The sequence below is a fragment of the Myotis lucifugus genome, unplaced genomic scaffold (genome assembly GCF_000147115.1).
Source record: "Myotis lucifugus unplaced genomic scaffold, Myoluc2.0 scaffold_82, whole genome shotgun sequence".
In the NCBI taxonomy this organism is placed as follows: domain Eukaryota; kingdom Metazoa; phylum Chordata; class Mammalia; order Chiroptera; family Vespertilionidae; genus Myotis; species Myotis lucifugus.
The window spans coordinates 146,448-158,880 of NW_005871130.1; the positions used below are offsets into that span (position 1 = coordinate 146,448).

Consider the following 12,433-nt stretch of genomic DNA (forward strand, 5'->3'; position numbering starts at 1 on the left):
TTGTTATAACTGGCCTTTATTATGTAGAGCTATGTTCCCTCTATTTCTACTTTGCTGAGAGTTTTTATCATAAATGGGTGCTTGATTTTGTCACATGTTTTTTTCTTATAAAATTATTCTTGGAAAGAAAAAAAGAATGTACTTAAATTTCTAAGTCACATTTCTAGTTAGCAGAAAGTTGGAGGCTTAGTTGACCACAGTAAATGGTATAATGAGGATACAATCAACCTAATTTGCCAGAGGCTAAGACCAACAAGTAGTTAGCATAATTATGCGAGAAATCCGTTAAAGGGCTAATGGACTTTGATATTCAGCAAGGGCTGAAAATCAGCATTGTATTACCCTGCTGCTGGATGAATGGCTGAAGGCAATCCCCTAACCTGATAATCCTTTATTGTTTACCAAACCTTACTATTGATATGTCTGTTTGCTTTGCTAAAGGACAAATGTGTGTTCTAGTAAATAGAAAGCCATTGGGTCCAGGCATTCAGGGAACCTCTCTGCTAGAGAGTAAGGTCTCCACCTGGCTCCCCCGATGCCTTCTAAATTTACATTTCTTGTCTAGTATATCCATTTGTGTGTGGCCCCTTCTCCAGACCTTGAACCCTAGCTGTGCCGGTCGCGGCTTCGCATCTGACATTTCACACTAATTTATACGACAAATAACCTCGTGTTAAAGTGGCAAACAAACAGAATAAGAGGGAGAGGGTACTTATTATAGGCACACACACACAAATTGCTATATCAGAAATTTAAGCATCATATTTAAATCATATTAGGGGGTTAAAAGACCTACACAAGCACATGTGCAAAGGCATAACCATTATGTATTTATTAAAAACCAGACTTACAAGCCATACTTCACCCTTAAGTAAGTACTAAGATTGCTATTGAGACAAGATTAATCCCCGACTTCAAATATTTTACAATTGATTTGTGGAAATAATGGTGGAATTGGAAATTATTGTAGACCCAAAACCAATCTTGAAATAATGGCCCTGCAATTGAGGGCTCTGAGACTGTTTCCTCATCTATTACACATGGCAAGTAAATTTTGCGTAACACATGGAATTTCAAAGCAGACTGAATGAAATAATGCATTTAAAGCATCTGAAAATATAAAAGTCTCCATATAAACAAAAGAATAATAGCCACGTGGTGTATGTAATAGTAACAAATGAGTGGAACATGCCCAGGTATTTAGAAGAAGGAATCCCATTGAGTTCAATGGAGTTTATGCAGGTTTTCTGGGAAGGTCAGAGTTTGAGCTCCTTCCAGAGGGACAGCCTAAGGAATCTTGCCATGTGATTTTAAGTATATGCCCCAGCATCTGGTGCTCTGCATGCTTGATAGACCAAACAAAAGTCTGCTGCATAAATGAATGAAAAGGAATAGTATGCTGATAAGGCAAGTTAGAGTTCCTGTTAGGTTATGTGGGCCCTAGATGGAGCCTCTTAATAATGATGGGACAAAAATCACCCTGAGGTGTCAATGTGGTTAGGGTCAGGGACATCCTATTTTGTTATTTTAGCTTTCATATTGTGTTTTTTTTTCTCCTCAATGAAATAATTTCCTTTCTCTCTTAATATTATTGTGTTCCCAATAGGGCTAAGACATTTTAACTGGAAAACATGGAAAAATGCTGATCCCTATAATGAGCAGAAATAAACATGATCTTTTGAACTTTTACTAAATATGGATTCTATAAATAAAGGAGTCAGCTATAAAATTTTAAATCTTTTACATTTTTTCTTAATTAGAAAAATCCTAAACTACCAAGACACTAACTATTCTTATATTCTTATATTCCCATAGTAAAAATCCATATATTACCCCCAGCCAAAATTCAATGCTTCCTATTTTTTCCTTGAATCTTATAAAAATGGTAACATTTTAAATTACAATTTCTAAACCATAGAGAATAGTCTATTTTAAAACGTAATGTGTTCCTACATTAAGGGGAGAAAGTTCTTCCTTGTTTTTACAAGTTGATCGTTTCCATAAATCACTTGCTTCCAGGTAACAGCTATGGTCCCCGTTTCCCCTAAAAGATGCAAAGCCAGGATCCACTTTCGGTCATAGTTAACCAAAACGCGTGCATCAATCCATCCACTCCGACCCTGGCTGCTCGATGGGAAGGAGGCGGGCAACCGGCTGCCTCGCCAGAGTGCTTCACGTCTCCAGTAGCAGAGGGATTAGACACATGCGCACGATTGGTCTCTTTGTGTGCACCGGGAAGGGCTTGGCTTGGATCCACACTTCCTAACGGGGCAAAGACCTGGCCAGCGAGCCTGTGCCCAGCAATAAAAATGCACTGTAAACACGGCCTTTGCCATACACAATTTCCTCGCTCCCACTTGCTTTTTTCCTTGGAAGCATCCCTGCCACCCTTTCCTGGGGTCCACTTGGGAGTGGAGATCCTGAGCCCGGAATGAGGAGCTTGTCCTCAGGAATCTGGGAGCGCTGTGGGCCGGGGCGCTGAGTGGGAGCGCCCGGGGCGCCGGGGGCGGGAGTGGTGGAGGGCGTCTGGCCAGCCTCTCGGAGCCCAGCCACCCCGCAGGCTGGGGGGAGGGAGCCACGCGGGCGAATCAGCCCGCCCCCCGCCCCTCCCCTCCCCCTGAGCCCAGGAGCCTCGATGGTGCGCTGCGGCCAGCGGTGCGCCACCGAGTGAGGCGCCCGCCCGTGGGAGCTGCAGGGGTGGCGGGGGCGAAGGTGGGGACCCGCGCGCAGAGGGCGGGCGCTGCTCGCTGCTCGAGGCGCCAGGCCCTGTCCCAGCCCGCGGGCCGCCCTGCCGCCCACCCCGCGCCGCCTCCTGCGGGAGCCGGGGGCACCGGGCGGAGGCGCGCTGCTGGAGGCGGCTGGCTGGATGCGGGACCTGCGCGGACTTGGCTGCGGACGGCGGCTCTGGACTCGCGGAAGCCGAGCGCGCTGGCATGGCCTCCAACTTTAACGACATAGTCAAGCAGGGCTACGTGAAAATCCGCAGCAGGAAGCTGGGGGTGAGTGGCTAGCTGGGCTTTCTCCTTCCCCTGCGCCCGCCAGGCGCGGCTGGCTGAGTGGGGGGCGGGGAGAGGTGACCCGCGCGGGGACCGGGGCAGCGCGGGGCCCGGCCTCCCGAAGACGGCGCGCTTGTTGCTCGGAGATCCGGGGGCCGCACCTGCCTCGGGGGTCTGCATGGGTGTGTTGGGGGGTGGGGAGTGGGGGGCTGAGGGCTCCAGGAGCGCCTTGGTCCCCTTCACCCTGAACGTGGGGCTGGTTTGGATCCAGACTGAGAAGTCGTGTAGACGACAGGGACTGTCAGGTCCGAGATGAATGTGCCTCGGAGGACAGTTTATACACCGTGCAACCACCCTGGTCTGCTCTCAACAGTGTAGCCTGTCCGGTAGCACTGCTCAGTGGCAGGAGGCGGACAGACCCACCGGTGTGTGTGTTTAGAATCACCGTTTTCTAGCCCCCGCTTCCCAAGCCCATTTCAAAATTGTCTTGATGCCCAAGCAGCACCGCGAGTCCCCGCCGGTGACGGCCGGCGAGTGGACTGTCCCTGCGCAGTTGCCCGCTGTCTGGCCCCCTGGTCCCGTGTGCACCCGGACCCCGCTCCTGCGCCCGGGCAGGCAGGTGTGTGCTCGCGGCAGCCGGCACCAGAGCATTTGAGACAGCAAAGTTTCTAGAGACCTTTTCATAGGTTTTATTTGTGTGTGTGTTTTTAAATGCTCTGCCTGACTCAGGACTGAAACAATATAGACCCGGGTGGTTCAGAACTTCTCTTGACCAGACTAGGAGGTAAGAAGGACGCGTGGATGGTCAAGGGGTGCAGGAGGACCTGGGGTGTGGCCAGGAGGAGGCAGGAGAGGAGGGGCGGCACCTGGGAAGAGAGCTGCCAGACCTGGGGGTCGGGGTGACTTGCAGGAAGTCCCGGAGGTGGAGGTGGGCACCGGAGCCTGACCCGAGCCGCCGGTGGAAGGAGAAGGGAAACGCCAGCTGGGGGTGGAAGTGTCCGTTTTGGGGGTTGCTGAGATGTCTGTCTACCTCACTGTTCTCGAAGTTCCTGTTGGGAAAACTCCGGAATCCTGGGGCGAAGCGGCCTTGGACGAGAACATTCCTTGAGTTCACATCGGAATGGAGGAATACTAAACCTGGACAGGGGAAAAGGAGGGCGCACCTCGTTCATTTTATCACTAAGAAAAAGGGAGACAATCGTAGCTTCATTAACCTGAACTGAGGTCCCTGGAAGAGGAAGGATCTTCAGGCACCCAGAAGTCCCTTGGTGGGGAGGAGTTGGGGTGTTGGAAGCAGGGGAAAGCCAACTTGCCTTTCTGTGCTGCCTGGGCTGGATTTCAATGTTCAATGTGCTGATTGTCCCCCAAGGGCACGAGGGACCCATTCTGGAACTTCAGATCTGGAGAAGAGGGGTGACCACAAAGCCCCTCCCCCAGCCTGGCGCCGGAGGATGGGGGCGCAACCCTCAGCAGGGTTTCAGGAGCTGCTCTAGGGTAGAAGAATGCGCCTCATTCTTTCCCAGGAGATAAGGAAGAAGCCACGTGAAGAGCTGCAGTCGTCCAGGAAGGAGGCCCCTGGCTTCTGGCAGCCCGGACGCGGTGCTCCCATCTGTCATCTGCACAGCCATCAGCCAAGAAAGGAGGTGCAGAGCTAGAGCTAGGGGGGAGAACCATTTCAGGAACTTGACCTTTGCAGCCCTTCCCTTGCCCACGTGGTGCCGATTCATCGTTCTTGCTCTTCCCTGTTCTTGGAATTTCAATTGTGTCTGACATCTCAAATGTTATCAGCTCATGAATGATTTAAGTCCCCTGGGATATGTGCGCGTGTGCTTCCGCGGAGCCACGGTGTCCGTGAAAATGAGACCAAGGAATACAACGGTGAGAACTCTCCTCCTCGCGCGCACTTGGCCATGGGGTGTATAGGATTCCTCCCCCACGCGAGCTTTCCAGGATTACACACAAAAGAACTGAGTGGGCAACCCAATTAAAAGAAAGGCTCCAAGGAGAGAACATTGAATGCTTCTTAAGTAACTATGGTATTACCAGCCTTTGAAATGCCCTTTTAGAATTCCATTTCCCCCTAAAAAAGTGTGCCATTGTAGGGTTTTTACATTTTCAAAGCTGCTTGTTCCATAAGCGCTGTTTAGAGCTATGTCTTTGTAAAGGACAGCCTTCCGGGAACACAATAAAAGTGTTTTTATACACAGATGAATTGCTTTTGTGCTCCATTTGTACTTGAGAAATGTGAACTTCACAGAGGTCGGTGTTGAAACAGTTTGTGTTGTAGTTTTAATCGTCAAATATTAAACTAAATTAACCTTGACTTATTAGGAGGATGTTATTTATTTAAAAAATAACTTTAGAGTTGCTTCTATTCAGAATATTCTAGTGTTCACAAGGGTGAATTCTGTGCGGCTTAATAAGTTAAGTACATCCCAGGAGATAATAAAATTCTAAGCAAATATTGCGTGCCTTAAAAATGAAAATGTCCAATTTAGTCATGCCCGAAATGATAGAAAAAGAAATTATATAAACATATTTCATTTTTATGATTAATAAGACATATTGCTAATTTTATGGACTTAGAACTGTGGATGTTCCCAAATAAACTATTTTTAACTCAAAAGGTTCATAATGATTGTTTTATAGTTCATGTTCAAAAGTAAATTTCAAAATAAAAGTAATTCTATTTGTGTACAGATATTTGATTACTTATGGACAGAATTCATGCTTTCAAACCTAATTTTATAATATTCTAATGGGGAAGCAAAGCCAGAATTGAGGCCAGTTGTATCAGAGATTATTGTGACATGAAAACATATTTTGAGACGAAATGTTCTAACGTACCCCTTACTGCCCACAAACTAGTGCTTAGTGTTAGGCTGAATGAGGGCAGACAAACATTCTTGTCCTCAAGGTAGGGGACCAACCCTGACCCAGGTGCCTCCAGATTGTAGGGTTGAAGGGGCCATTGTCACGTATCTTCTTAGAGATTCTAGTGCTACCTGTTGAGCATAGTTCCTTAGCTGACTCTTTGGGCAAAGCAGTAAGGTTAAACTTTTTTTTGACTGTTTGCTTTGAAATTTGTCTTAACTCATTCATCAGCTTTTCTTCATTTAAGAAAATAATTCTAGTGTTCTTGTCCTTTAAAAATGTTTATTAAATCATTAAATTTTTAAAGGTATCAAATCATTAAGAGTATAATGACATAACTCTTCTAGTCATTTCTTTACCTTTTGTATTAATTTTGCATTACAACATATCACTGTTTCTATGAATATAGGGTGGGGCAAAAGTAGGTTTACAGTTGTGCATACGCGAAACAGCTTATTCTTGTATTATAATTTATTAATCATTGTATTATTTTCCACACAGACAACTGTAAATCTACTTTCGTCCTACCCTGTATGCAACATGCCCAACTTATGGTAGACCCCCCTCCCCACCCTTTTACCTGTTGAAACTGGTATTTCTAAACGTCAGACACTGACCTGACTTGCCACAATGAAGGAACATTATCATTTTGGAGTATTTTATATTTAATGTCACCTCTTTGGAGCAGCGCTTCTCTTTGCTTTGGACAAAATACTTTGCTGGTTTTGTATTTTATACAGTCAAAGGGGGAATGTATAGTAAGATTTTAATCCAGAGCAGTTGCTTGATTAAAGGTGTTCTAGACTTATTAGCCTGACACAATGACATGCATGGGTTGATGTGCCTGAAGCCAGGGGAACCAGAGTGGAGGTTGCCAGGGTGATCCTGCCGTGGTGGCACCTGCTTGGAGGCACCAGGCCACCATGCTTCCTCACCTGGGGTGTTGACCTCCTCATCTGTGCCAGACTAGCTCTTCTCTGCCAGTTTTTTAAAATGTCATTTTAATTTGTGTCCGATACCAGAAGCACCTCTGGTATATATATATATATGTGTGTGTGTGTGTGTGTGTGTGTGTGGGTATATATATATATATATCTTACCAATTTCCAGCCCTAAATAAACCATGTGCTTCTAACATCAGCTGTCACATACATGTACGTAGGAGGGGGGCAAGGATACCTTCACTGTGCCTTGCCCTCTGTTCCCACTGTGTCTTTCACTGACTTCCCTCCTCCTCCTGCTCTCCCAATACCCACCCACCATTGCCAGAGTTTTCCCAATGGGCTATTTCTTAAAATCATATTCCCTCTCCCTTACAATCCTTATTTGTTCCTAAGCCCTGCAGTTTTATTCATACTTCTCCAAAGATTTCTATAAAGTAGATATTTTAAATTTTCATTTCACTTCTATTCTCCCAATGTACATGCCCAACTTTCTAGGAAACATTTCCTGCTTGTACCTTAGTGCACTCTAAGCCAATGAATGAGTCCAAATAGTACATCCTATTCTTCTTCCCAAACTAGCCACTTTGTCCCATAGGAACATATGCAAGTAGATGTTTCTATTAGCACTGCTGCTCATTTAAAAATGATTCAGTATCAGATCTCAGAGGCAATACTGGGTCTTGCCTTTCTCTGAGGCACTACAAACAAACAAAGTCCACATCTTATTGGTGCTTCCTGGGAATGTCATCTGTGGTCTCTTTCCCGTGAACTTCTGCTTCTATAACTTTAGGTTCAAGTAGTGATGGGACTTCCCAGTGGTTCTTTTTGCTTGCTGACTGCCTGATTATTCTTGTAGTTTTGCCAGAGTAATTTTCCTGAATTTCAGCTTGAAACATATAATTCCCCCTTTTAGGTTTTCCCATGGTTTCTCATTACCTAGAGTAATAATTAAACTTAAACTTGTAATTCAGAGCTATCCACAATACCTACCATTGTTTGACTTAGGGATTTTTAAATTATGAAATATTTTAAGCAAACTGGAAATTACACAGAATCATATTACAAACTACCCATATTTTACCAATATACAGTACTTTCTTCTGATTTAATTTGTTTAGGATAGAAAAATGCTGAGAATTGAAAATCCATTTGAATCACTTGCCAATTAACACACCCCACAATTGGATTCAGTATTTATCTATTACTATATAGATCGAGTTTGTTCATTTCAATGTTGAATTGTATGAATAAACTATACTCCCTCTGTTAATAATAGACATTTTTAAGGTTTTGCTGTTTGTGCTTCTCCAAATACATCTATATAATTCTCTCTGATCACACGTATCCAAGGTCCCCCAGGGTATGTGCTGTGGATAAAAGTAGAGTAGCTGGTTTTAAAAACATGTACATTTTCACTTTACTAGATGTTTTCAGATTGCTCACAATTGTTCCAATTTATAAGCCCAGAGCAATAAAATGAGAGAACTTCTTTAATCATATCCTCAATAATAATTGATACTGGCATATTTCTTTAAAGTATAAAATATTTCAGGCATACAGAAAACATAAAACTTTATTAAAAATAACATTTTGCTGTATTTTCTTCAGCTTTTAAAAAAGAAATAAAATGGATAAAGTTGAAGTTCTTGTATACCCCAACACAATAACCAAGGAAGTAAATTTATGTTTCTAACTCTATGCATAGTTTTTCTATATTGGTTATATTTTGTATTTCTTTAATAATATATACTGTTGCTTTGTACAGTTTCAACTTATTTACTAGTAATTGGAATCATACAATCTGACTTCATGAAACATTTGTTTTTGCTCAAGGTTATGTTTTTGAGATTTAATCATTTTGATATAGAGTTCCAGTTTACTCACTTAATCCTACTCTTTTTTTGTGTAAATATTCTCCAGTTTGTATTTCCTAATGCAAATGTGCAAGAGTTTCTTCAGGATTTGCTGGGCACAGATTGGTACATACTTAGTAGGTATTGCCAGTTGTCTCCCAGAGGCGTCTCCAAATGCATCCCCAACGAGTCCCCTTCCCTCTGCTTCCTCACCAAACCTGGTGGGGTGAGACTTTTTCCTCTTTTGGGTAAATGGGTAAAAGTTGTGCTTCTCTGCACTTTGAACATGCTTTCATAGTTATTGACCTATAAACTTTCATGGTTGGTGAATTATTTCTTCAGTTCCACAGCCCATCTTTCTATGTGATATCAGTATCTAAGAGTTTTATCTATATTTGGAATACTATTCTTTTGCATTTACAAACTATCTACTTCCATGTGTGGATTGCCTTTAATTTTCTTATGGTTTCCTGTGTCTTGCTGATACTTTACATTTTAGTGAAATCAATTTTTCTGCTTTCTTTGTGGCTTGTACTTTTTGAGTCTTATTTAAGAAGTCATTCCTTACTGAAACATAAAATTGCTATTTTCTATTATTTTCATGTAAAACTCTATACCCTTAGATTTTTAATCAACCTGTAATTAATCCTCATTTTTAGATTTAAGTTTGGAATCTGTTTGTCCCCATATGGATAGCCAGTTTTTCACCTCCTTTATTAAATATTCTTATCCATGAGCTTATTAAAATAAGTCCTACTTTTTGTTTTTGAATTTGTACTTCCAATATTTTGTTGAATTAACTCTTATGTACTTAATGTTTTTGTTGTCGTTTTGAACGATTATTTTTTATTTTAAATGAGATATTCTCAATGGTTGTTGCTGGTTTAAAGGAAAGCTGTTGTTTTTTTCAGATCTAGTATCTAACAATGATTCACTAATTGAATATTGAATATATTGAGGTCTTGCTCTGTGCAGTCACTATGTAGGTGCCCAGGATACATCCAAGCAGAGAACATGAATCTTAACTTCTAGGAGCACATATAATAAGAGGTTAAGAAAATAAACAGATGGATGTATACCTGTCTTTTGTAAGGGGAAATGGTGAGAAAAATAGAAGGCAGTTCTGCAATGAAGAACCAAGAAGGCTTCAGAAACATGGAGGCATTTCAGTTAGTTCTGATGGAAGAGGTAGAGCTCATTAAAAGGGATTGGGCAGTAAATGAAGTAACCTGGGCAGGGTGAAAGGGTCATGGATTATCTTAATTGTGTTTTGTTTTACTACACATATTAAAAATAGTTAGTGTCCTGCAATTAAGCACTGTTTCTTTAAAGCCACAGCCATTCAAATCTGGAAATCTACATAAGTAATAATAACAAAAGGAAGGGAAACAAAAAAGAGAAGTTGAATTCTGGACATTGTGGCTCAGTTGGTAGAAGTATTGTCCCCCATACAAGGTACACAGAATTGTCAGTGGTTCGATACCCTGTCAGGGCACATACCTAGATTGTGGGTTCCATCCCCAGCTGTGGTAGGTGTGAGACTTGAAAATATATTACAATTAAACACTGAAATGTTCCATAATAAAGTTTAATTTTAGTGAAACTTTTCTCTAAAAATTACCAAACTAAACAGTTCATCACTGCAATTCTAAAATGGGTTAAAAGATACCAAACCTATAGATAAACTGAGTAGAGTGAAAATTCCTTTAAGCTGATTATTTATACATCTACTATTTTGAGAAAAGAGAGGGAACAGATATGCATGTTTCTGTATTTGAACATGGTTTCAATATGTAAAATTAATCTTATTTACAGTTTAGCTAATTAAATAGTGACTACAGGCAGCAGTAATACATTTGTTGGTGTCAATGCCTAGAAATTAGAGTTCAGAGTTATACACTTAAACTCTCCCTCAAAGAAAAAGAAAAGTTATTTATGGACGAAAATACAATTTTATTTAAAGCATATTGTGCAAGCCACGTCCCACGTGGTTCAGGGTTCGGGATCTGGAGAAGGGCCATGTGCAAATGACAGAGACGAGACAAGAAATCATAATTTGGAAATATTGGGGGCCAGGTGGGAAGCCCAACGCATAGCTCTGGCCCTTGCCAGGGTTCAAGGTTCACCAGCATTCCGGGGCCCTTGTTTACACTTCTCTGATAGTGAAGACAATGGGTAGCTTCCAACAGCATATATTAATACAATTTTAAAAAGTTCATTGGAAAACACTTATTTGTGTCATGCTTGAAACATATAAAATGAATGAAGTTAAAGAGTAGTTCCCTAGGATTTCCTAATTAAAGATAAAGTGAATGTGCATTATATTTCCTGGCCAAATAAGCATTATTCAATCAAGGCTTGAAGACAGTGGACGTGTCTGCTTGACCTCAGGACCCAGGGATTTGCTTGTTTTAATGGTTTTGATTATTGCGAAGTCATGGAAGTGGCAGCTTGTGACAACTGTGGTGGAAGTAAGATTATAGACACTGTCTTCTACTCAGTTTTATTTAAATAGCTTGATTCTGAGTCTTCTAATGGGTTTGAATCTACTTTGTCAATGTTAATAAGACCTGAATTTATTTTTAAATTGAAGCAGAACACATTCAGGGTTTCTAGGGGATCTATTAGCACTGTATTTATTAATGCTCATTGAACACTCCTGCTTGGATGCTTGGAGAATGGGTAATCATACACTTTTAGAAAGCAGGCTTCAATCTTCCTTCCTGAATGTTTGGTGTGTGTGTGTGTGTGTGTGTGTGTGTGTGTGTTGTTGTTGTTGTTTGTTTTTGAGACTCAGGGAAATATTTTTAAAAATGTATTACTTATTTGAATGGCAAAAACATAATAGTTTTTACTTCTGGGAAGCTTTCTCTCAGATATTTTGCAGAAACCTCTCCTCCTACACCCAGTAGAACTGGCAGGGGATGTTCGAGGTGACTTTTAAGTGAGCAATATTTTTTTATTTCATCCAATTTTATAAATTAATTATAATGTAATAGCAATATTTTAAAACTAAAATAGCAGCAAAAATTACCACAGATAAATCTAAATCACATATCCATGCAGGTCTCACGCTGTAATTGAGTCACATTTGCTGGGAGAAGTCCCCCTGCTGGTCACTGTGTGCAGGACCCAGCAAGGCTCAGTGTACATGTGGTTTTGAGGGACTCTGCTCTGTGTCTTATGTATACACAGCAGAGAAGAAGACACACAGATATTCTTTCCTTTTCAAAGACCTGGGTATAACTAGTTTGGAAAGAAAGGTGGAGTGTTTCTTCTTAGGAGCTATTTACATATATAGTCACTTATATGACACTAAAGTAACTAGAGAGAGCACAAATATGGCATGAACAGCAGGAATTTCCCATTTGGGATTTTGTTCTATATTTTCCTATGTATTATTTTAACCCTCAGGTGTTCTATATTCTGTAAAGTGTCGCCAAAGCATGGTGAACGTCAGAAGAATTCTGTGTGCACTCACTAGAGCTGCAAATACAGCAAGATTTTTTATTTACTCATGCTTTTTTCCACCGGAGATAGTCCGTTTCCCATTTTATTGTGCCTTTTAACTATTTCTAATTGGCTTTTGTTCTTCTTTTCTGAGTGTACGTATGTGAGGTTGCATTTGGCTTGGTGGGGAAGTCTCGAAGGATCTGGAAACCCTGATGGAAAGGTGGGGACAAGGTTCATAGCCAGGCAAAGCTGAGTTTGAAACTTGTTCCAGCTTTTCATTCTTTCCACAAATACCTGTTGACTTCTGGCCCTC

General features: G+C 41.8%; 1 protein-coding gene across 1 annotated transcript in view; it reads left to right on the forward strand.

The window, feature by feature from the left end:
- The first annotated feature begins 2,867 nt into the window (after nucleotides 1–2,867).
- The window catches only part of DOK6 (docking protein 6), a 225,538-nt gene continuing 215,972 nt past the window's right edge, over nucleotides 2,868–12,433 (forward strand). The window contains exon 1 of the mRNA XM_006090767.3: nucleotides 2,868–2,999. Within this exon, the coding sequence (XP_006090829.1) occupies nucleotides 2,934–2,999 (66 nt within the window). The 5' untranslated portion in view covers nucleotides 2,868–2,933. The remainder of the gene's footprint in view (nucleotides 3,000–12,433) is intronic.